Source organism: Cylas formicarius, unplaced genomic scaffold (assembly GCF_029955315.1).
Source record: "Cylas formicarius isolate icCylForm1 unplaced genomic scaffold, icCylForm1.1 PGA_scaffold_6__28_contigs__length_40554024, whole genome shotgun sequence".
Classification (NCBI taxonomy): Eukaryota; Metazoa; Arthropoda; class Insecta; order Coleoptera; family Brentidae; genus Cylas; species Cylas formicarius.
This window is the reverse complement of record NW_026844347.1, coordinates 10527266-10553334: the sequence shown is the minus strand read 5'-3', so window position 1 is coordinate 10553334 and position 26069 is coordinate 10527266. Positions and strand designations below refer to the sequence as shown.

The following is a 26069-nucleotide window of genomic DNA, read 5'->3' as shown; positions in this document are numbered from 1 at the left end:
TTTTTTCCTCATGACCCCTAAATACTTTCGTTTTATATTTATATTCATTGGCTTGCTGTATTTTATCAGAGTACAACTTTTGTGAAATGAACTAAATCACGCGCAAAAACAAAATGAAATATTAAAAAACTTTTGTAATTTGGTGAATATCTTGAATACAAAAATTTACAGATTCTCTGATTAAATATCTATTAATATCTTACGTAAAGTTTTCTAAGAATATACTCAAAAAATGTTACAGTGATCCATTTTTTATTAGTTCTTCATCCACGACCTCGACTCACGAATTTTGGCGCCCTCAGTGGCAATTGTAGCTTTGTAAATTGCAGTATGAAATTTTCTGTAGACGAGCAATGAAGCCATATTCTTAAGTCTTTTAGCCATCAATTTTGGCGTCTTATATTTTTCCCTGTACTTTTTGTGTTATTATGAGCAGATGTAATTCGTATCTTTCACCTCTGATCACATGACTTAAATATAAAATTTGCCATTCCTTGATGTTTTTCAATAACTCTTTTTGTTTATGCATGCGATTAAGTTTCTCGGTATTGGTGATCAGTTCCACCCACACAGTTCGATAGTCAAGTCCGACAAGATATAAATTGAGTAATATCATATTATGAGATCCTTGTGAAAAATTTTTTCATACTCATGAAGATTTTCCTCGCTTGTTCTCGAGAGAACATCTATTTTCGAGTCGCTCCAACCATCCTGGATATTTAATAGGCTTCATTTGTTTGATTGTTTGTCCCTTGACATGCAACTGCACTACTGTTTTCGAAAAGACCATTTATTATCGTTTTCGAGACATTGAAATGCAAAAGAAACACTTCGCTATGATGATCTACAGAATTTATTATATTTTGTAAGTCTTGCAAATTGTTGCTATTATAACGGTACGATCAGGATGTCTATGTAGTCTAGTGTAGTTCCATTGATCTCAATTAATTCCGCCCTGAATTGTACATTGATTCTCTAAAGATAACTTCCGAATATAGGTTAAAAAGCAGTGGAGAAAGACACTTCCTTTATTGATCAGTATTTTTTTGTTAGTAATGAAAGCATATTCATGCAGTTTCTCATCCTGTGCCTTATTTGGCTTTTCAATTGAATATAGACCTCAATCGCAACAGCCATTTGGAGGGCTAACATTTTTCCGATAGAAGACTTTGGTCGCAACTGCGGGTTATTTCGGTTATTAGCGCCCTTAGTTTCGCTTGCATCCCAATTTTGCCTGACAACTAATCAAATGAAATATAAACTTGAACTTGTTTATGTGTCAATATATCCGGGCGAAAGCTTAACTTTCAAATTAAAAATCCGTTTGAATAAGACCACTAATATTAGCAGCAACCCAGTAAATAAAGAAATTATAGCACAACGATTAAAATAATAATCACTCATTAGTTTTGATTTATGCTTATTCCTGCAATTAATTAACCGGCAAATTCGATCAAAATAACATCAATTACGAGGAAAAATCGGTGAGATGGAAATTACATGTTATCGTTTTGCATGCGAGGGAGGGGGGGGAGGATTCCAGCCAACAACCCCGAAAATTTTACGTCGAAACCATATCGATCATTAATTAGAATAACCCGTCTGTTAATTGGAACGGCGTGTACTCTATATCTAAAAATAAACCGATAAATCGGTTAAATACTTCGATAGTCACTGGCTTCAATTATTGGACGTAAACCTTGTTAACTCGCAGCCAATAAAAATGATTTAATTATTTTGAAATCTATTTTAGTACGATGTGGAACTGATCTATAAAACGAAACGGTCACGTACAAATATGGTTGTAGGCGAAAGAGTCAAGGAGATGGATAATTTTTCTACCTAATTTCATCAGGGATAAATAAATAAATAAACACGTGTATGTAATGTGTAAACGGTGAAATTTATTTAATTCTATGGGTTACTATATTAAGCATGGTCATATATAAATAACTTATAGATCAGTGAACTAATTAAGCGATAGTGTGTTTTAAAAATAATCTACCTATTTAAATAAAATGATAAATAATATAGTAAAAAATACACAAAACCATGACTTACGGTTTTCGGTAAGTACAAAGATGTTTGGGTCTTTAACTTGACAGTAATTTACGATATTGCAAGCTGTCTACAAAAAGCTTATCTTTCCTTAAAACATTGAATCCTCAAATTATGTGAAGATGTTATACAGTCCAGATACAATTTTTTTTACCACAAAATTTTGTTTTATAACTGTCCCCCGCATCTGATAAAGAAAATATCTTATAGATTATTTCTCAAATTTACAGGGCCTCTTTCTCCACCTCCTTACAGCACAGCACTTTTTAAAAGAGGCTTTCATATAAGCTTTATAACATTGTGCTAGTTTTACTAAAAGATCTTCATCCTCTCCACATTTTAAAGAAGAGAATAAAAATATTTTATTATTGAATATATTATCATCGTTTGTAATTATTGTTTTTTTGAACTATTTTCCACCTTTGGTTTTGTTATTCATATTCTGTCTTTCTTCTTTTCTGCTAAGTATATAATTTTGTTTTTTTTCATAGTTGAAATAGACCTGGTTGGTGAATATAAATTTGGATCAATGTGGGGGCAGAACGTTGATCAATTACTGCTCATTAATTGCAAAATTAGTATTAATATTATTATTTGGTGTTATTGTACATGTTGTGTTCGCTTAAGGAAAATGGCGATGTCTCAAAAAACATTTTTCGATTCAGGAATCAATTCCTTCCCCGCTTTCACCGGAAGCTTTGGCTTAAGTGTTAATCAATTTGTTTAGCTTGGGTCGTACGTAACTTACGTAAATCTTATTCATCTATAATACTTACAATCGCTAAAAATTTCAGGAACGACATGTCGTCTTCGCTATTAATACTTTCCGAATTGTGTTTTCCCCCATTTATCGCGGATTTCGTTTGGTTCGCTTTCCTCCACCTTTTGAACGCGTTGTGCGGCGATGGAGACCTCACGGTTTTCCCGTGTCTACTGTTTTTCCAGAAATCCGTGTTTTCCGCTTCCGCATCGTTCGCCTGTAACAACAAAGCACATACGTGTTTAATAATATCTAAAACCCGAATACGTGTTAACATAGCGCCTGACATTGTGAAAATATCTTAGGATAATTTGTTTTGACGTTTAATTAACGTTTAACTAACGAAAACTACCCTATATAGGGTAGGCCAGGAAAGAAAATGAATTTGGAAAAAAGCAATGCTCAAGGGATTATGTTTTGAGGCGTAGAATGGAACTGTTTTAAAATTCACTATCCAAAATTTAATGACGTATTTTTCGAATTGAAATTAGCCATTAAAGTTTCAAGATTTACAGTTATTTTCCAATGTAATGATAAATAAATAAAAACAAAACGAACAAATACGTAATTAGACAAAAACCAATGTTGAAATGAAACCAAAAATCAAAATGAATGCAGTAGTCAAAGTCAACTACTTTTTTATTTATTTGTTCTCAGTTCTCAGTGCGAGCAAAAGGGGAGCGTGAACTCAAAAAACAATCATCATACATTCAAAATTGCAAGAGCTATAAAAAAAAATTGAAAACATAACACGCTGTAGCCACGTCATGTTTGTAGGAAGAAAAGTCTTAGTTCAACTTGAAAAATATGTTAAAATCAGACTAGTGAATGTTATTTCAACATACTCTATAATAGTTTTTGACGACTGCCATTGTAAATCTTTTATACAACAATAAAATCATATCTTTGTAATGACTTTTACGAATGTCAATAATTCTTCTAACAGTTAATATGCAACCCGTTTTATAAACAACACTTATCACGAGTTTCTTTAGGACCAAGCGGAGTGAGTGTTTAATAAACACGTTGCAAATTATATTTTTTTTACGACCTTTAGTTTTTGGGTACAGTTTTGCAAAACAGCACGCATACAATTTTCAAATGTTAAAATACCACTTTCACTTGGTGAATGTGCGCTATGTATTAAATACGTTGATAAATTGCTTCGGTCACTCGTTTATAAAGCACTAGCTTATGACTAATTCAAATTCAAATATTCTAGATTAATCCTGCGTGGGTTGTTGACGAAACGAATTGGCTGACGTTTCGTCAATCATCCTCTTGAATTCTTCACAGAAACAGCAAGTTCGATTCAATTCAATTCAATAACCGACGCATGAGAAATCCAGAAGATTTGCAAATAGTATTACAGTAGCCTGTGGAAATTCACTAGCTTATTATAAACAAAGGGCCACCAGGTAATGGTTTATAAAATCTCATTGCCCGAAACAATGCAAATTTTAAATGTGTCACATTTAGTTTTATTTTAATCTAATTTATACCGTTTCCACGTGTATTCACTTGAGTCTGAATGCCATGTTTTCTTCAATTTGTGTCTGTTGAGGATGAATGGTCAATGAAGGTTTTGAAGATTTAAAACTATCCTTTTTTAACAGAACGTCCAAAAACCGATTATAAAAGTTTTCACTGAACCTAATTTTTTTTTTAAACTCGCACGCGAATAAGATGCGGACAGGGATCAAGATAAGCGAAGAAATAACGATATTGTTTCTAAAATTCAATAACGCTTGAAGGAGGCACCTAGAAATAAGTCGGTTCACACAATCGCGAATAATTATTATGGTTATACAATAATGAAGTTAACAATGAACGTGTTACTTAATATCTTATTGTGAATGTAGATTGCAGATATTATTTATATGCTGTCGTAATATTAAATCCGACTCCTGGCCTAATGGGTATCAACTTTTACGTTTACGTCTTGCGTTGTACTACCTATATACCTACTATATTAAGTATGATTCTCAAGGTCAAATACGAACCAGAGAATCATTTCCGAATTATGGATCAGTAAAGTTTATGAGGCTGCTCATTTTTCCAAGGTCAAACTATTATGAAGAAAAGAAAATTGTAGGCGGATTGTTAATGGCAATTAATTTAAAATATATTAATCAATTGTTTCGATTTTTTAAAAGATGCACGAGCTCAGTGAATAGAGATTGTTTTTTGTTATCTATTGGATCTGTTGGAAACACAACTTTACAACTTTGAATCGAGACAATCAAAAACATTAATCACAAAACGATATGAACGCTAACAGTTGGAGATGCTTAAAACATTCAGATTAAATTAGAGAGGAAACAAAAACAACAGACTACAGAGAATGAAAAATATCATGAACTGGAAGAATTGTTACCACCTGCAAAAATAACAAACCAACCAAGTAAACTCAAAAGTTTCTTTAAAAATTTAAATTCAAGAGATTAGTGTTAGAGGTTATGTTGGTTTTCACTCAAGTTTGCTCCTAAAAATTAGGCAATGTTGGTTTCTTGTGTGTACTTGATAGAAAAGGTAGGTAAAAATATTATCAAGATCCTCGACATCTTTGCCTTTGACTGTATCCTTTAAGTTGCCATCGACTAGGCGGACTCAGAGTTCTATTGGTGTGATAGTAGCCTCCTTTAATCTATAATCAATGAGCTGTTGAGCAATGAGGGTTGAATTCTCTCTTTAACTTAGTTCCTTTTGTGACAATATTTTTTAGAAAATGGACAACATAAAATATTTATTCAAACTTTGGCAGATAACAGGGTTGAATAAAAATGACGAATTATTAAGTTTAATCCCTTGACATTTGTAAATTGTCACCTTGAACCCTGTGAATCAATCAACATTCTTGGGTAATTGATCGATAAGCGTCAACACAAAGTAAAAACTCTCTTTTAAAGTGCAACAGAAAAAAAAAACAGCGTATACACATGTACATGGCCGATAACTACGCCAATCGACCAAGATTGTATTGTCTTCAAAGCGAGCTGTTGTCTTCATTCTGACGTCTCTTTTGAACCATTATAGCGATTAAAATCTCAAATTGGAAAAATGTTGAGGTCGATATCTCACCATTCGCAGACAGCGCAATCGAACAAACACTTCGACGCATACCAAACCTTTGCTAATATATTAATTAAGAAATAGTAGTCGAGCGCCTTATTTAAAAAGGATATGTGTAATTATAAGATAGAAAAACAGACGCTGTTTCTCACGCATACTATGCGAATTTTGTCGTCCCAATTGGCACGTCGGTCTATTTTTTTTGTAAATCCCAATCGCAGGCTGCCACTCGTTAATCTTTATACCAAGTGTACGGAAGTAATGTCGAAATATATTTAGATCTGATTTTAGAGATAAAAAAATGGTTACTAAAGGAGTAAAAGCTACTGAAAATTATTTTTGAAATCATAAAATGTTGTAATTTCACGTGATCAAAGAGGCACTTGCTGCAAGTGCTGAATTCTCACCAGCCAATTGCTTCTTGATAAGTTTTCTGTTATTTTTTTATGTGTTTTTCAGATTGGATGGATGCACGCTTTGAGAAAAATAAAAATGTCTTGACATTTCAGCTTTTTCATCTTCATCTTCATCTTTTTTGCATATAACCATTGGTACGAAAGTTAGGGCACCCACTATCATGGATCATGGAAACAAGACAACCTAGACCCGTGGTCTACAAAGCAAAATTTATTTGATAAACACACACCTTAGGAATTTTTTTTTTTTTGCATACGATTCGAAATAATAAACTACAATTTCTCGTCAATTTCTACATTTCGGTTAAAACAATGGAAAATACGAGTTCGACAAGTGGTGCGTTAAAAGTTTATGTTTATTTCTTCGTTTTATTGAGTCGTTTGCCGTTTAATTACCGTTTGTTCGGGTGTAAAACGGTTTGTTTTCGGAAAAAGAATAAACTACGCGAAGCATGTGGCGCGGTCGCCGTTCATCGTTGAAAATAACAATTAATGTTCATTAAACAAGAGTAAAATTAACCCATTACGAACTTACAGCTAACTGCCCATTCCATTACATGTTAATGTTATGAATTCTTAGCATTAAAGGTGGCAAGGCGTAAGAGGACGGTATAGGAAGTGCCTCTTTTGGTTCGTTACTATTTTTAAATTACAAAAGATATTTTCCATTTTCAGAGCTTTTGAACATCGAAAATGATTAGTGAAGTTAGTGATTCAAAAGTTCCATAGAAAATGTCTTGTCAAATTTAAAGATTTCAAGAGAATCCTGATCACGATTAAAAAAAAATCATATTAGATTAAATTTTTATTTTAGAATCAATTTGTATACTTATTTTGTCGCCCGGTAAACTGTAGTAGTGCGAATTGGTATTTAATTTAATTGGCAAATTTATTAAAATACAACACCGTATCATTCCACAAGCTAGTAGGGCAACAATATACATTGACGTTATGAATCGCATACATATTAGAGGTTGATTAATATTCACTCACAAATTATTAAAATGTTGACCCGCTACAAACTTAAAACGGAGCATTAGTCACTCGTTAATTCAATATTTCTTTCAAATCGCATTGTATTTAAATCGTTCGATTGGGGACGAATCAACTTTGACCCGCCCAAATTCGTCACTCGTATTAGGGATCACCAACTTTTCGGAAAACAATCGTGCCTTTTCAAACTCAAAACAACTCGAATTTAAGTCGTACGCCGAGAATTATATGCTGCTTTGCTTAAATTAGTCTGCGGGTATTCTGAAAACGCTAATTCCGTCCAAATAACTAGGTTGACATGAAACACTATACAAAAAATAAAAATAGGTTGTCAAATCGCTGATACGTTCGGATGTAACCGCAGAAATTTGGTTTTCTTAAGACGACTTAATAGCTAAACCTAAGTTAAAATATAATTTAAAAACAGCTGAAGTTATTTTACAGACAATAATCTACATGAAATTTCAATGTTTTCGTTACTTTTAAGTGGATCCGGCAACACCGCGATGGTGGGAATATTGTTAAATTCTTTCTTTTTATAAAAATTCCTCGATCGTGTTTAGAAGACTCTTTTTTTAAAAAAAAGGTCTCTGCAGAATGTCCGATACTTAAAGTCAAATATTTTTGTTTAGTGCTCTTGCTGTAAAAGGAACAATGGTGGAGGGAATTATAACATGTTCACGTATTGTAAAAAAATAACAAATATACATTATTTTTTATTTTTATTTCAAATTTACTTTGGTATCCAAAAGAAATAAATTAGCGTTGTATTTGGTAAAGTAAGGATAATTTCATATAAAATTCTTTTTTTTTTAGATTCGAATTAATTTTTTCATATTATAGATTAGTTAGGAGATGCTGTTTTCATTGAACTGTTGAGGACCTATTTAAATATCTAAAAATGCATGCAAAGAAAGTAAAACTAAAAAAAGAAAATTACAGGTTCATTAATAAAAGAGAAAGGGAAACAACAGCAAAAATCTATGATTAACTCTTTCGTTGTTATTTGGTTATTTTCTTAACTTTTTGGGTGGTAGGTAAAGCTACATAAAGGTAAAAGTTGCTTAAGAAACTCAGGTGTTCTGTAAAAATTGGCGTATATTATTTAATTATGTCAGGAAATGCCCTATCGTGGCACTGTAGGGACTCTAGTCAGTAAACAAGTTCGATAGCTTAGGAAAAGTCCTCTTTAATGACCGCAATTTATTAAATTGCTGTAAGGCTTTTTGAAATTACAGACATATATTTCCAAAAATATTCCACCGACCCTCACCATTTGCTGGCTTGCTCACTCTATCTATTGTTAATATAGGAATATTTTGCGGGTCTTACAAATCGAGATTGCAATTACGCCCCCTGGTGGCCATTTCGAAAACTGAAAAATAATTTCCAGTATCGGCCGTTTTACTTATTTTCTTTTTCAATCAAATACTGTGACACCGTGTACTGTGTGCTTCGCGTAGAAATACAAATACAAAATATATCAAATTAGCGAGCCATGGATTACTAAAAATAAAACAGACCGGCAACTTAAAAGAGACGCAGATAAAAATAAGCTTTACTGTTGACACAGACAATTTCAATTTACAACTATGGGACGAGCATCCAATCGAGAGGCTCGTCCGTATGTGAAAATATTAATAATAAACACCGAACTGTGAATGAAAATCTGCGGCCCACGTCATAAACCGCATCCGTGAATTTCCACTGTCGTTACACATCCATGAACTCAATTTTTTTTAACGTTTGGTAGACGGGCAGATATAATGCGGAACCGGATCCCAGCAAAAAGAAAGCGTATATTATATCGAAAGACGCCGGATTCTATTTTTAATACGGATGCGATAGTATATTATGCGTTATGTTACTGATGGCGTAGCGTCGGCCATTTTGCTCGGTAACTGTCAACGTTACCTACTTGGATGACCCTATAACAATATTCTGTAAAATTATTGCTGTGTTGGAAATTTGTTTATTGGCAGAACGATTGTATGTACCATGTTTCTATAAAATTATCATAACACAGCATTTTACCATACAGATGGAATTGTGTAGTAGTTTAGTTCATTAGTCAGTTTTTGTAAAATATAAAAAAGCTATTGTTGTTTATCCGTTTTGGTATGAACATTTCTTCCCTAGTTTTACGAAATGGCGTATACCAACTAATACGATTTTACAAATTTACGAATCTCTAAAAGTTTTTTGAAATATGAAATAGAATGAATAAATTGGAAATTTCAAATGGAACATGTTTCGCCTGAGAAAATGTTCAAGAATTATCATGTACACATGTCAAAATCATCTACAAAAAAAAGACAAAAACAGATTAAACAAAGTTTTTTTTTGAAATCCTCACATTCCGCTTGGAGTTTTTCTTTTTTAACTTTAGCATAGCCAAACAGCATATTTCCTGAAATCCTTAATAATTAATTATATCATGTGGTTATCATAGGAACGCGGACAATTTTTTGGTTTCAGTTGAATGTCACCTCAATCACTAATTTATGGTCTGAACAGGATTTTTCGGATAGAATTTAGTTTGCACTCAAATCACGCTGGTAACACAGTAGAAACAATTTGTTTCGATTGCACACGACCAGGCATCTTATATTTTAGATTCCAGTTAACCGATTTGTGGATGTTTCAGTTTTGTGCGTTTTGTGATTATTTATCAATAGCGTACTATTCATTACTCAGTTGTAATTGTTAGAATTGGAAATAAAACTAGTTAGATTATTCTATAGAAAATGAAAACACAACCTATCTCAAATAAATTTCAGGATTCCCTCTGATTGCCGAACATTTAAGACCAAACTTGAAATATGGAAAGCCAATATTCAGACACTCCTGCTATGACACCCTCAATAATATTAATATTTCTAAGTCATATTATAATTTTCAATAAAATACTTTAATTGGTTGTTTCATTTCTAGTTCTAATATTTTCAAAGCAATAATTGTCTAGTACACTATTGATAAATTATCACGTACTCCCAAATCGCTCTAAAAAAATGATCATCCCACATCACAATAATATAGGGTATTATCTCCGTATAGTCGGTGCTGTTCCTGATATCTATCGTCACGTTGTAGGTGTCCTACATAAAGCAAATAAAATTCATTCAGTAAAATCGCGGCAATAAATTCAATAAAATCCAAATAAACGAACACGTGGGTATACAATTTAACTTAACCACGTGAGGGCAGTTAATGAATTAACTTTTTCGTTTATTGCCGGTTCATCACTTTTGATAAGATTAGATACGTGTCTGAAATATAGACAGCTTAAAAACGATTTGAAAATGTTTGGTAACATTGCGAGATTTTATTTAGATGATAAATTAAGCTCTTCTTTGGCATCATTTTATTGTATATTATTACAAAATAAATCATTTCCAGGAATAAAATCAAATTCCCGCTTACAAACTCACGGTAGTTTGTATGGACATCATGGGAAATTTGATAATAAAGTCGTTGCATTTTGATAATTTTGGTAACCAATTTATTGAAGTTAAGTTATGTAAACATTTCTAGTGTAATTGTTTATGACAAATTGATCTTTCATGCCAATTTATTTTTCTATATTTCTTGTGTTTGGAGATAATAATGCTCACGTAATAATGTAATACATTACAAAATTACGATAACAATTGTACCGAGAAATAGCTTAGTTAATAAAATAAAAACGTTAATTTAAAAAAAAATAACGAAATATATTCTCGAAATTTAAAGTTATATGAAAATTTTTTATTCTGCTATTGTCAATAGAATCATCATCTCGAAAATTATGTTAAAAAAATGTAGATTTTTAGGATGTTTAATATTTGAAATGTAATATTTTCAAGACGGAGAATGTCTGCTTGAATATGTCTTCATTGAAAAGGGAAATTTGATTTAAGGGTGGTTTAGGTCTAGGTTTATTAAAATATAGGAATGAAAATAACATTTATAAAAATGCAACTCGTTTTTTCCAAACGTTCCATATTAGATCGACCTTTAAGCCTGAGGTGAAAGGCAATCTTATACCAATATCTTGGTTAATTTATTAAATCTGCCCAGTGAGTCTGTTAAAGATGGCTTTTTATGTTATACCGTCGCTTTAAATATTGAATATCTCAAAAAAGCCGAAGCTTGAATTTTCTAAAGAATTGAAAAAAAAAATTAAGGTTGCCATCTTCGAAATATTTAGTCGCGTTTTTATAAATAAAATAAAAAACTAATTAATTAAATTAAAAAATTAATAATTTAATTATTATTATTATTATTATAATACATAATAATTTTCTAGTAGATTGTACAATATGCTCCCGAAAATTATTCGAAAAAACGAATATTCGAGTAAAATATATACATAATATAAAAATGTGTAATTTTGCAATCATGATAATCAAATACAAACGTCACAATGCTTCTGTGATTTGTTAACCTTTATTTACTAAAATTCATATTCTTTGTATTTTAATACTTACTTGGGTGCTATTTGCTATGCTATTGGCAAAAAATGTATGTTTTTAAATAAAGCTTATTATTATTGTTAATTACAGTTTTTGGATAATAAATTTAATTATACTTCCCGACGGGACACTCTGTACAGGTAATTGGCCAATAATTTAATTGGTTTGCGTTATTTATGCGTATACGAAATTTGCTACCTCGACAGAAAGGTAATTTAAAATTCGTAAAATAATTTGACCTTTAACAATGTCCGCACCCGGAAATCGGTAACTGGAACATCTACTCCGGGTTAGTGAAAGCTGCCGCGCTACGAGAGCGACAATTAATTAAAGGGAGTACTGACTTTTTACAACGTTGCGTACACTGAAAGAAATGTGTATTGAATTACTTGGGTGACCTAAATACAAAAAATGACGCACGCGGGTACTTCAACAATATCTAATGACGTAAAACACTTTGGTCCTTGTTAAGCGTATCTACACGCGAACAGTTTTACATCTCCAGATTGCCGGAGCGAATTTTTTATCATCCCAAATATTTAAAACATTTACGATGTTTATAATTTTTTAATTTTAATTATAAGTTTTCGAAGGTTCATATAAACGTAAGTAGTGTTATTATATTTTTTTGAAAACTTTGTGGATTTGGAATATACATTACCTCTAATATAGCACCTAAATCTCTAAACAATAATTGTTAACGAGAATAAGGATCGACCATAGGCTTTTAAAAAAATAAATAAATTATTGTTATAAATGCAACAACTAAATCTTCAGTAAATATAGCAAGGTATCCAATTTTTGAGTTCATTTTCAAAATCAAAAAAGTCCGGGAAGGTATTTTGCAAAAAAATAAAAATCGAAAAAACGTATTTGTATGAACATTAATTTTCTTGACTTTGATCAGAATAAACTTAAAAAAATTTGCACACCGTTTTTTAAAATATCCTGCATAGTGGAAACTAAGCATATCCGGACCTACTTAAATAGAAACTTGCGTTGGCGCATGTTTTATGAACACCCTATGTATTCGGCCTTTGTCGATCAGGAGCCTCCATTGAAAAACCGGACATGTCCTCATTCGAGACAAACATAAAACGGATGTGTCCGATTCAGATTGAACTGTGGATGCAAGATTAAATGCTTTTGAACTATTGCTATATAACGAACCGATAAAAGCCTAAAAGGTTTATCAAAACTTATAGGTATAACAATCCGCAACGCTAAGAAGATTCCGATTTTTGGCCTTACCGAAAGATTCTTGCATTTGAAGCAGGTAAACTCTTGAATCAATCCAGAGTACGTATCCCTTCCTTTACTCGCAACAAGACTAACTACAGCCGGTACCATTTCAATGTGGCTAACGCACATTTTACAGTTCCGAAACGAAAAGTAACCGAAAAAAACTCCACTGAACCAAACAAAAAAGAGTCACTGTGTGTGTCCTAAATTTTCGCGTTGTACGCCAAGCAGATTATCTTGAAGTTGAAGCTGACGGACGAAACGTCGTGATCAATCATTACCAACCGTAACGAGTCGACTGGTCGTACTGAATATGAACGGGTCGGGATGGAGCTTAGATATTGGAATGCACGCATCGACTGTTTTGCGTCACAGAAATGCCACTTCCAGCGTTTAGTGCGACTGAACTGCCTACGTGCCTAAAAATGTTGTTGGCGTCCGGATTATTTTTTTCAATATGTAAATATCACTTCAGGTGTCCATACTTTTTGCCTGACTTCTTTTATTTTTTATTAATGTAGGCTGCTTTGAACGAAGTTACTCTCATATAGCCCATGCTGATAAGTCACGTTTAAAGCTGAGGCAAAAATTATTCGGAAGGGAAGAGACGGTGAGGCCTAGTTGTACAACTAAAATTTTAGTTTATTTGTGAACTGGGATCAAGCATGGATATCGTTGTTGAAGTTAAATAGCTGTGCGGTTCAGTTTAAAAGAAAAAGAATGCAGAGAATTTGAGAAAAAAGAACAGATCCTTCTAAGTTCAATATATTTTTTCAGACACGAATTATCTCTGTTTTGTATGTAAATCATTCGACTTAAATTTTTGGGAAGATATGTACGTTAAATATGGCAGGAAATTTTCTTTAATTATTTCTATAGACATTTTATTTTTACCTCTTTGAAATACTAAAAATAAAGCGACTAGAAATAGAAGAGATTTATCATAAAAGTTACACAATGTTTTGGATAAAGCATTGGTACACTGCATTTTTAAGTAAACCACCATAATATTGTATCAGTGTAGTTAGATCACATTATTTGACACTTCTTGTTGGATAGATAAATTACCTTCATTAAAATTGTTAACAAAGGCGATACTCTCCAATTTATATTTATTTTGTCTTATTCCAAGAGCAAGTATTTGTTTTTTTTTAACTGCAATTAGTTTTGTTATTTATATTGAATTGTTATTAGAAATTACCAAACGTATAGTTTCAAGAAGAAACTCATGGTATAAAGTTTCATTAACATTTTATCAGTACTAGTCACGTCAATCACAATTCATTATAGGGCAAAGCTTTTGAGATGCAATAAAATTTATAAATACAATAAATATTACAATTTATACATCTTTTAAATTATTCAGTCTTAAAGTGACACTTTGAGCACTCTTGGTCAATGCATACTTGAATATTTTACAGTAAGTTAACAATTTTAAAGATATGGATATATTCTTAGTCAGAATACTAATGGGTATTTTGCACAGCACCTAATTGTAGGTACAAGCTAGAGGCCATATTTGGCTTGTGTATTTTAAGGAATTGTTTTCTTCGAATTTACAGTCCATGTCACATATTTTTTGATAAAACTTACTGAAACTTCCAAAGAACCGAATAGTTTGACTTTTGATCATGGATTTTTAGCATTTATGGAATCGATGGGGGCTTTTGGCGCTTTATTTACACTGGTGTAGTAAACAACTCCACCAAAATCCAGCACTGTCGCCATTTTTGGTATTCAAAATGTCTATTTTGATTTTATACTTTAACCCTATACTTCCAAAACAAAAATTGAACATTGAATATTCCATTTCAAATAAATGGTATACATTTATTCCCAAGAAGTTTATATGTTTTTTAAGCGGTGAATCGGTGTTAATGAACGATTTGCCATATTTATTTACTTCTACCACATTATTATCTACTAAACAAAGGTCTGGGTCGATCTGTAACATTACGAGCCGATGTTATTTAACAGGTAAATAGGAAAGACTTAAGGTACGCTCTAATCGGAGCACTGAACGAGATAGGAGTATTATTTGTTTTATGTAATATATGTAAATGAACTACATATTTATAATTCCAGCGATATCAGACATAAACAAATGTGCTACCAACTTGCAAAATTCTGGAATGGGAACTAATACTGGGCGACGAGAAAAAATATATACGCCTTCGGTATGTCTCACGTTTGTTTTCTACAGTTATCAAAAGATCATTCCGGATCCTCTTTCCAAAAAAGTTTCGTACCTGGTTTCCCAGTAACGGCAAGGATTAGGGTGTTAATGTATTAGGTAAACGTGTGGTGCTAGAAATTTGAAAAGAAAAACAGTATATAGGGCAAGAGCAAATGCTGGAAATTGTTTCCGAGTTGAAATAGCCCACAAAAGGCATCCTAGAAATTTTAAATGACCAGCAGGTAGATAGTTATGGTAAGACTTCTATGTCTAACGCTCTATCTTCTGTGCGCGGTCTGGATGTTTGAACATTTTAATAAATAAAAGGCCAAACCGATTTTTAACAAACTTGGGGTCGTTAAAAAGGGCTTTTCTTAGTTTCTTAATTGTGCTATGATTGGGGTGAACAACTCAGTGAAATCCGCATTTGAATATCTTTATAGCAATCTAAAATATGAATAAAAAAAGTTGAATTGAAGTGTACTTTTCCTATTATTTCTTAAGTACCACTATTAGCTGGCGATCGATAGTAATGCCAAGAGAATTAAAGGATATTATCTATAAAATTTCCCTTTGCTTTTCTGTAAAAATTTAGGTCTGCTCCGACCCTGATCCTTTTAGCTTTAGTGCAACTACCATAAGTTTGCTTGTGCAAAACTATGTGTTGTAAACGCTAACGATACCTCGTGGTACGCAATATTTTTGTTATTGTCATATCGTCTAGGACATTGTCAGTATCTAGGCATTGTTTATTATTAGATAGACTCGACAAGTCGCATATTTTTCCTCTCAGTCCGCAATAGTTAAAGTAATTATTTAGTGTGAATTAAAAGCCGCACTGACATCTAATAGCAAATATGCGGGAGTTACTCGAATTTAAAGTGAGTCATACTTTTGAGATGTTAAATATTTGATACTATCGTATGTAGTTCTCGAAATACGTGTTGCAATTTCCTGGTGCAAATATTGCGTGCTTGTGTATTTCTTGCATTATTGATAACGATCATTTTTATATTTCAAAAGCCGCTAACACAAAGCGAAAGTAAAAAAAAAAGTTTAAAGATAGGGTTACCTGAACTTGACTTATAGAATTTTCTCTTAGAGCAACGATAGTGATAATCAGCTCATCATCAACTATGAGTGAGACCTAGCTGAAAATATTTAAAATGTTCCTAACTTTTTCTGCAAATTTAATGATTTTGTTCCTCAATTTTGATGTACCAAAAGTCAAACATCGCAAATTTTGGTTATTTTGAGTACTCGTAAAAATTTATAGAAAGTTTACGGAAGTTTAACTACAAAAAATGCAAGGTTTTGCTATATAAAGTTTTTTATTGGATGAGATTTAGGTTTGGATATTAAAAATGCATTTTTGATTTTATTGATTGATTTTATCATTGTATGCAATATTTTTGTTGCTGATATGCGGCACGCTGGGACATGGCACAATTTTTGTGTAATCTGCATAAACTAACCCATAATAATAAAGACAGCTATTTGTGGTTCTACTGGAAGTTGACAGTTAAGCAATTCGTTATTTAGAATGGAATTTATTATTAGATATTTGAATTTTTCTAACAATTATGTCTAATTCGCCTACAGCTCCTCACGTCTAAGTCCTCTAAAGGCGCGTAAGTTTAGAGAATACTGCTTACGGAAATGGGATGATTAATGTGTGCCTTTGAATTCAAAAGTTTTAGAAGCTTTAAAAAAGCAACTATTTTGTGGAGGCAAGTAGAATTAATGGATCGTGTAATAGTTTTAGATAAATTGTTATTGATATGTAATTAAACAATTGACTTAAAGCATTTGTAATAAGAAAAAAACAAAAAATTTTACTTTACAAGATGTGCTAAATGTCAAAGAAAAATACTAAAAAATACTCGCTTAACAATTAAGAGGTTGAAACGCCATAAATTAAAAATTTTAACTTAAAGTTCGAATAAGAACAACAAATAAAAGAAAAGAACAACAAAAATGAAAAGGTGTGGCGTTAAGGATTATTGATATAATTAATTTTTCAAATAAAAATTGATCATTAAGGCACCGTATATCAGTTCCGATTTGTGCTTTTTTGATGTTCATCTTTCCCAGTAAATCTAGCTTTCTCTCATTATCACAAATATGTAGCACCCCTATTATTTGCTCAGGTGGAAATAATTTTAAATTTATTAAATTACCCTCACCTAAGGATTTTAAACGGCACAATTTCCTTTAGTTCTTACTTAATGATTTTTTCTACTCCCTTCTATAAAATGCCTAATTATACACCAATCTAGCGTGCGGGAAGCGTCACTTTACCACGTGAGTTTCTTGTCCCACGGATCCGAGCCGCTTCGGACATTTCCGGGATATTACCTCACGCGTTTGGGGGCAATCGGATGTTTTCGGAGATTTTACCGCACGATTTGAATTTTGACGTTCGTCAATTCTGACGGTCATGTCAGTGAATATATTCCTGTTGTTCTGCATTCCAAAAACTAACGGCCGTAGAAAAAGTATTCAACATGTTTGGTTAGTTCAAGTTCACTCGTTTAAAAAACACTCGCTCCGCTCGTGCCAAATAAACTCGTGAGTCAAATGCCGTTTACCACACTTGGTACATCATACTATACTATTTCCAGAAGAAAGCACAAGTTGCACTTTTCCGAGGCGGAAGTATTTTTTTAGTTACCATGGAAACCATAATGATTTTAAGATTTTTTTTTAAGTTCGTTTACGTATAATGAAAATATTTTTTGAAAAACACGTGTAGTGCAAAGTGATGCTTACGTTTTTAAATTTGATTACTAGTTAGGTACTAATAATTTTGATAAACATTTTATATAAAAACACGGTTTATAGAAAAAATCATGTGTGATTCACAGAACGGCAATGTACAGGGTGCCGCAAAATGATAGGTACTATTTGGGATGTTAATAAAAACCAAACTACATAAAGCAAACATTTTTTAAAAATTATTTTTGAAATGTACATTTCATGCCATTTAGGAACGTTATTTTTTAAAAATGATGTCTTTCAAATGACGGCCATTATTGTCGATGCACTCTTGTAGGTTCTCGCGGAAGCGCATCATTACCCGATGGATCATTTCTTGGGGAATTGAGGCAATTTCTTGTCTCATGGCTGCCTTTAATTCTTCCAAAGTCCATGGACGATGTGTGAAAAATCTCGCTTTCAGGTAATTTCAAAGAAAAAAGTCGCAAGGCGACAAATCAGGTGAACGTGGCGGCCAGCCAAGATCACCCCGTTAAGACACCACTTTGTTTAGGAACATTTCTTGAAGAAGATTTAGTGAACGACGTGTTGTGTGCGATGTAGCACCATCCTGCTGGAACCAAAGATGTTCTCTTTGATCGTTGTTCAACTCGTTCATTTTTGGACGCAGGGAATTGTTAAGCATATCAAAATATCGATTACTTTACGCTTTTACCACACAGCTATGTTCTACTCCCCTTCCTAAAATATCAAATTATACATCGATCTAGAATGCGGAAAATGTTATTTTACTACGTCTACTACGCCAGTTTCGTTACCTACAGCTTCAAGCCACTTCTGACATTTCCGGGATATTACCCACAGGTTTGGGAGCAATCGGCTTCAATTTTGACGTTTGTCAATTCTGACGGTCATGTCACATGTCACACAGTGGATGAATTCGATTGTTTTGCAAAAATATACCTAAAAACTGATGCTTGTAGAAAAGGTCCCGTATGCAACACATTTTCTAAACTTTAAGTCACTGGTGCTCTCTGCTGCGCTCCGCTCGTGTCAAATATACTCTAGATTTAAATATTACCAAAATGTATAAAAACATGAATGAATACTCGCATCTTGAAGTATTAATTTATTAATTGTTTTTAGACCGCAAGCATTATTATGTTTGATTATAGTTGACTCCTTACTGAAAGCTACTTTTAATACAGGTGGGCTAAAAAATCTAAACAAGAGGAAATTGAAAATGGAAATATTGTGTGAAGCTTGACAATTGGACCTGAACTGAATAATGTTGTTCGTTGTTGCAGATTTTCGGTAGATTTCAAACTCAATTTCATCATCTTTTCTAATCAAGAGTAGATCAAGAAAGGGTAGACTAGTATCCTGAACAAACTCCAATGTGAATTCAATCTTTGCGCGCAGAGGGTTAATAAAAACCAAAAACTCGTAGTATATATGAGCCGTTTATTTTGAAAGTAATTGTAATTTTAAAAGTAATAAATCGGTATTGAAATATACTTAGTACATTTGAAAATTTTTGCAGCCCAAAATGTTGAAAGCAGTGATGAAGGTAATTTAAATTACGTTTTGGAATTAAATTGAAATTCAAAAAAATAATATTTAATTTAAACAAACTATTAAACCCATGGGAAAGGATACAATAACAACCTGATTCTGAAAGAGAAGAGGAATTAAACTCATACAACAGATTTAAAAAAAGAGGGAGAATTTAGAAGTTCATTCTTCAACAGAGGAAGTAATTGAGAATGAGAATTTACAAAACAGCACCTTGCAAATTATTCCTGCCAAAGTTTCTCAAAATGAAGATTGCCAATGCCGAAAATGAAACAGAAAGAAAATGTATTTTTGAAATGTTTTGGAACTCAAGAGACTTTAATAAGCAAAATATATTGCTATACGAAGCGACCGGACGCAGTGTTGTAAAAAGAAGACGTCAGAGAAACGGAAAAGGTTCATGTAGAAATGAGAATTCTATGTTCTTAAACAGGCAAAGTTGCTGTTTGTAAAAAAATCTTTTTAGATACTTTTCAAATAAGCGAAGGACGATTGAAATGTGTATAAAAATCTAAAAACGTTGGCTACGGATTTACTTGGGCGTTTGCCTGGATCGTAGCGAAAAATATGTGATGAAGCAAATATGATTGTTCAAAACCATATTAACAGTTTCCCGAAATTTGCATCCCATTATACTAGGGACCATAATCCCGACAGAAAATATCTTCATCCTGAATTGACTTAAAAAAAATATTTAATTTTTATGAGCTTCACTGTAAAGAAAATAATTTAAAAGCAGTAAATGAATGGACTTACAGAAAAATATTCAAAAAGGATTTTAATGTACATTTCCACCAACCACGCAAAGACACATGTCAAAGATGTGATCTATTAAACATTAAAGTCAAAGCATCAGAAAACCATGAAGAACAGAAAAAACTTATGGAAGAACATGACATTCATTTGAAGCTAGAAGAATCGGCTAGAACTGCGTTAAAACAAGATCAAGAGCGAGTATCAAGTAATCCATCTCATTATTTTGGCTTTTCATTCGATTTGCAGAAAGCGTTACCATTCCCAAAGTTAACTACTTCAGTAGTTTATCATAAATGTGACATGTATATTTTAAATTTAGGCATACAAATTTCCCAACCATAATGTATACATGTACGTTTGGGATGAAACAAAAACTTCTAAAGGTTCCCAAGAAATGGCTTCATGCCTCTTGAGACACCTAAAAACCCTGAAAGGTGAAAAACACATCATTGCATATGTGTGTACGACAAAACAAAAACATCAAAATATCTTTAATGTGGTTAAAAATTCGATCGATGTGAAATAATGTGGAAATCATATACCACAAATTTTTAATATCATTGTTACCTAATGACAGAGATTTTGGCGTTATAGAAATGTCGTTAAAAAGAAATAAGTTATTGCACGTGCCACGAGATTATTATAATATAATTAAAAAATGTAGAAAAGGTAATACTTTCATACTAATTGAAATGAAACAAGAGAATTTTATATCAACAAGATTCTTGGAAGAAGCAGTTTACAAAAGATCCAAAAAATAAACTAGCTTCAAATATGCTGGATGAGATTTTTAAGAAATGAACCATATAAAATGTTATACAAAACAACCATGGATGAGAACGCAGAATTTAAAATTCTTGATTTACTGCCACGTCGGGATAGACCTAAAGAAATGGGAATATTGTATTGCCATCGTTATATAAAAGTATAAGAAGCATCGCATCACTAAAACACCGACACATGATGCGGTATATACCTCCTGAACAGCATAACTACATCAAATCACTCCCGCATACTGAGAATGTTAACGAATAACTTGTTGGTAAATTTATTTGTATTGTCCGAAAATATAATTTAAATGTTTTTTTTCCCATTTTTTAAGCTATGTGTAACGGATTTAAGCTCTTTCACTTTTTGTAACAAAACAATTTTTTATTTTGAAAGTGACCTAAGTTTAAGGTAAGCAAGGTGATATTATACACTTAATAATAGCGACTTTTTAATAAGATGTATAAAGCTAAATCCCTTAAATGTAATTTAACATTGCAAATCAACCATATATCTTACGGTATTGTCACTTCAACGTGATGCATTGCCAACGCCAACACACTCCATATTTTTATGTATTCAAAAGTATAGTTAAACTAATATATACGTATAGGATATACGTTAATAAAATGTTTTGCTAACATTACGTTAAACATTACTCACAAAATATCAACTAGTTCTTTTTTTAACTATAGCGATATAGTTTGCCAGAAATGATTTTTTTTTAATGTGACAACGTTGCAACAAATAAACGCTTACTCCTATGTACGGGAGCTTTTACTACGCGTCTGCTTTTGCATATTTTTCGTGACTTTTTGAAAGTGAAAAGGTGTTTTTGGATATTGCTATTACAAAGTTTGCCAAGAACTGAGCGGTTTGAATTCCGCAGTGCTTTTTCATCTGTATATAAATCTGTGAACGCTATGGCTTGCATTATTTGCCAAAGTATATCAGGTTTGTTTAGTTTAACTATTTATAAATTATTTATGACAATTTTAATATTGTCTCATTTTCTCCCATCTTACATTTTATAAAACCGGACTTACGGTGGAAACTTTCTAATGACTATGTTTTGCTTAATACATACTTCACTGAGTAGGTGTAACAAATTAAAACAAATTACTTACAAATCTTATGTGGTAACTCATTTGGTCTGTAGCTTATTAAACAAAAAAAAATAAAGCGTCTGTTTTTTTTAATTCACCCAAATAGAAAACCAACGTGTTCTTATTGCTCTTTCCAAATATATACATTCTATTTTTCATTATAAGTAACCATTTAATATTTTTTCAAATTTTGAGGAGAATCGGACGCATTATGCGCCGAAACTGACCAAACATACCAAACATCGTTTTGTTGTTATTTTTTGCTGTGCTAAGATTTTAGGTCGGCATCTAATACTTCCTACGTCAGCCATTTTCGCAGACAACTTTAAGTATGACTAAAATTGGAACGTAATCAACTTCTTTTTTTGTTTAACCGCAGCTAATGTACTTATGCGCTATTTCACGAACATTGAGTCATTCTAATTTCTCTTGGGTGGCAAAAAATAATACACTGGTACTAAAGTATAACGTTAGCTTTGTTGGCCGTCTACTTGTTGGTTTTAGTCAGTGGGAATTTAATATAAGTAGTCGTTTAATTGCAGTCAAGTGACTGTGACGTTATACATTCGCGCATACAGGGCTGTTAGCGGCATCGGCTTATCATGAGACATTGGCAGATAAGAGAAAATTGACGTCATCGTCCCGCTCAAATTACGCCTTAATGAAATTTTCTTACGTAAATTCGTTATCGGGTGGTATTACGTTATATATGAAATCTTGGGAAACAATACGGCAAACGATTAAAAAATCCATCCAAGAAGCGGACTTGAGAAAATATTTTTCTAGTATCTACTATAAGATAACCAATTATGTACTGTTCAAGCATGGCCAAAGTGTCGTTTTAAAACGAAAGTTTGTGATGAACCACTTCCGATGTTTTCGATAGTTTGGCGACGGGTTTGAGAGCGATCGGATTCGGGAGATTCAGTTTTGACGATCACGCCACACGTCACTCAGTATTTGTATTTGTGATGTTTTGCAAAAATGTACCCAAAGACTTTGAAAAAGTAATACCAATATAACAAAAGAAAAGTTTGGTCAGGAAGGATAGCAATATATCTAAACGTTGTTAAAAATTATAAACATAAAAATGTTATATAAAATAAACAAATAAAAAATATTACGTGAAAACTCCAACAAAGAGCTAAATTGTCACCGAAACTTTTTCATTTTTATCTATTGTTCATCTAATTTTATAACGTCTCTAATTTCAGCAGCAAGCATATTATAGTACGTTTTCCGGGAATAAGATGGTTATTCTTATAGCAATAGTTTTGGTTAGTTTTAGTTGTTGTAGGTCTTGTCGAAAATGACGGTCTTGTTTGAAAAATGTCTTTTCCTACTGCATTTTGTGAAATACCTAATTATACACCGATCTAAAATGCGGAAAACGTCACATTACAACGTGAGTTTCTTGTCTTACGGACCCACGCCACTTAGGATATTTCCAGGATATTACCGCACGGGTTTGGGAGCAATCCGATGTTTTCTGAGATTTTACTGCACGACTTGAATTTTGACGTTGGCAATTCGTGTTGTGTTGCCAAAAATTCACCCAAAAACTAACAGTGCTGGAAAGTGTATAGTTTGCAACACGTTTGGTAAACTTTTACCCTTTACCTCACTTGTTGCATGACATACTATTATTTTTATAAGTATATAAATAAATAATCTGATTAATTAAGCAAACAATTATCTTATACATCTCGAGGTTCACTTAAAATTACATCAGTTTTAAAAAATGTCCATTTTCAAGTCATTAGACTCATTAAAAGCACTAATACGTTTTTCAAATTTGATTATGATCAGCTTATTCGTGTGCCTGATGGGCAAAATAAAGCCTTCAGCGAATCAGATCCAGAAAATGAATAGCAGAATGAGCCTGTGTCGGCGAATTCTTAAAAGAAATAGGTAATATTTCGATAAATGAAATTCACTTCGTCATGGCAAAGTTAAGCAGAAAATAATTACGGCTTATTTATTTTTTATTGGTTATCTGGAACATTTCAGCATTTTAGTTTGTTTTTCGATTGGTCACATAGATTTCTGCTACTTGATTTAACGGGGTTTATGTGGTGAAGGCATATGTTTGCCAAGTTTTGTTGCGTTTGTTGCGTTGTTGCCTGGTTTGGTTTACATGAAGGTAAACGGTGAGCCAGATGTAGCGTGTGTCGCCGGTGTGTGCATATTGTTGCCTAGTTTGATTTACCCAGTAAGAAGAGTCTAAATGAAGATGTGTTATGAACTGGTTAGGTTTACATGAAGGTAAACAGTGTGATCAGGTAAGGTGTGTGCAATGCTTTATTCGAGAGGCGTGTGTCGCCGAGGGTGGTTATCCCGATAAATATTGCGTTAGTGGAGGGGCACGTGTTACCTAAAGTGATTGTTTCGATAAGCTTTGCTTGATTGGAAGGCCTGTACTAATCAGTATGTCCGTATGAGCACCCTTAGCTTTAAGTGGTCGACACTCTCCCCTGTTGCATTTTGAGTGTTATGAATTGTCTCTTTTTGACTCGTATTATTTATCGATCTAGCCTAAACAGCTATAGTTCTGCTATTCGTAATATTGTGGACCCACGGGAACTTTTAATAATCAATTAAGTGATAAGATTAGATGACTTGTATGTACTGTTATTCAAAAGCTTCCTGTTGATATGTGGGCGTTTAGTATATGATATTTGTTTTGTTTCATATGTTGATTGAATTAAGAATAAGTAGTGTTAATGCTATACAAAATGTTCTTATTTAAATTGTTCTATAATTTTTGTGGGCACCATTTGGGTTCGCTTGTAGTGTGCCTAATGTCCATCAAATAAATAAATAAAAAAATCACGGAAAAGTGTGAAAAGTGGAAATATCGTAATACCATTGATACAGGATTGTTTCAAATAAAGTTCTCAATAATAACAGTTTTGGTTAGTTTTAAATTTCGAGAAATTAAATCAGTATAACAGATTATCAAAGAATAGGTGAAAAGCGCAAGAGAATATTTTTTAACCCCTAATCTGAGAACTAAAAATTGTTTTAATTGTAGTATTGTAATCTTGTAGATAGGTTTAGTAGCAATTTGTATTCATTTATCATTGTTCCTCCATTCTTTATCTAGGCCAAATTATGTAATTTAATGAATGAAATAACTTCGACAACTATGAGAAAATTGTTAAATGTTTAAAATATAGCGTTGTGGAAACCCTCAAATGTTTTAAGTTTAAATCAACTATTATCTGACGTCAGTGTTTAATAAAAAGTTTTGTTTTTGTTTTTAATGGATAGGTAAAAGTGTGTAAACTTTTGGTTTCGCCTAAAATTTAAAATTTTGTACTCAACTTGTACGTCTTGTACCAACTAAAATTGAACTGATTATAACGTTGGCTAATTATATGGCTGCAGAGTATAGAATCGTGTTCTGTTTCTTTCATGTTGAAAAAAAATAATAATTTAACTTAAATGAAAAGAACAAGATGTGTTTTTGCGCCAAAAAGTTGAGCAACAACAAAAGCATCTCATTTTGTGCCTCTCTATTTTAAATCCTCGCTTTGGGGATTATTAAAGTCTTTATACTTCTAGCTAATGCAACTTGATTTATTGTATTAATTCCACTTGTGATCTGATAATAATTATCCCCATAAAAATTGAGACATTTTTGTTTGGTTTTTAACTCACCTGCAGTTGAAGATGATTGTTGGGTGTTTGTTGTTGGATTTATGATTATAAACAACCATGCGTTCAATTTATCATTCTGATTCACAGCATTTTTTTTATTTTGATGATTTCAAAATAAATTAACAGCTGCGTTACTCTGCCAGATTCCATTGTGTTCCATTAAAAGCACATAATGCAAGCTTACAAGTAAGAACATTGATAGTGTGTTTTTTTTTAAACTAGGTAACTCTACATTTTTTTTATACATATCCTTAGATGTTTAAAAATAAAAAAAAGTTACAGCAATTCAAAATGTTATAATAAGTGAAATTA

At 32.4% G+C, this 26069-nt stretch overlaps 1 protein-coding gene across 4 annotated transcripts in view; it reads right to left on the bottom strand.

The window, feature by feature from the left end:
* The window catches only part of LOC132703929 (inositol-trisphosphate 3-kinase homolog), a 177995-nt gene that overhangs the window by 10033 nt on the left and 141893 nt on the right, over positions 1–26069 (bottom strand). For 3 of the 4 annotated variants that reach the window (XM_060673468.1, XM_060673469.1, XM_060673476.1), the window contains one exon: positions 2835–3035. In XM_060673468.1, the coding sequence (XP_060529451.1) occupies positions 2835–3035 (201 nt within the window). Of the gene's footprint in view, positions 1–2834; positions 3036–13004; positions 13317–26069 lie in introns of those variants that run through there. The other variant, XM_060673470.1, reaches the window with a different exon arrangement.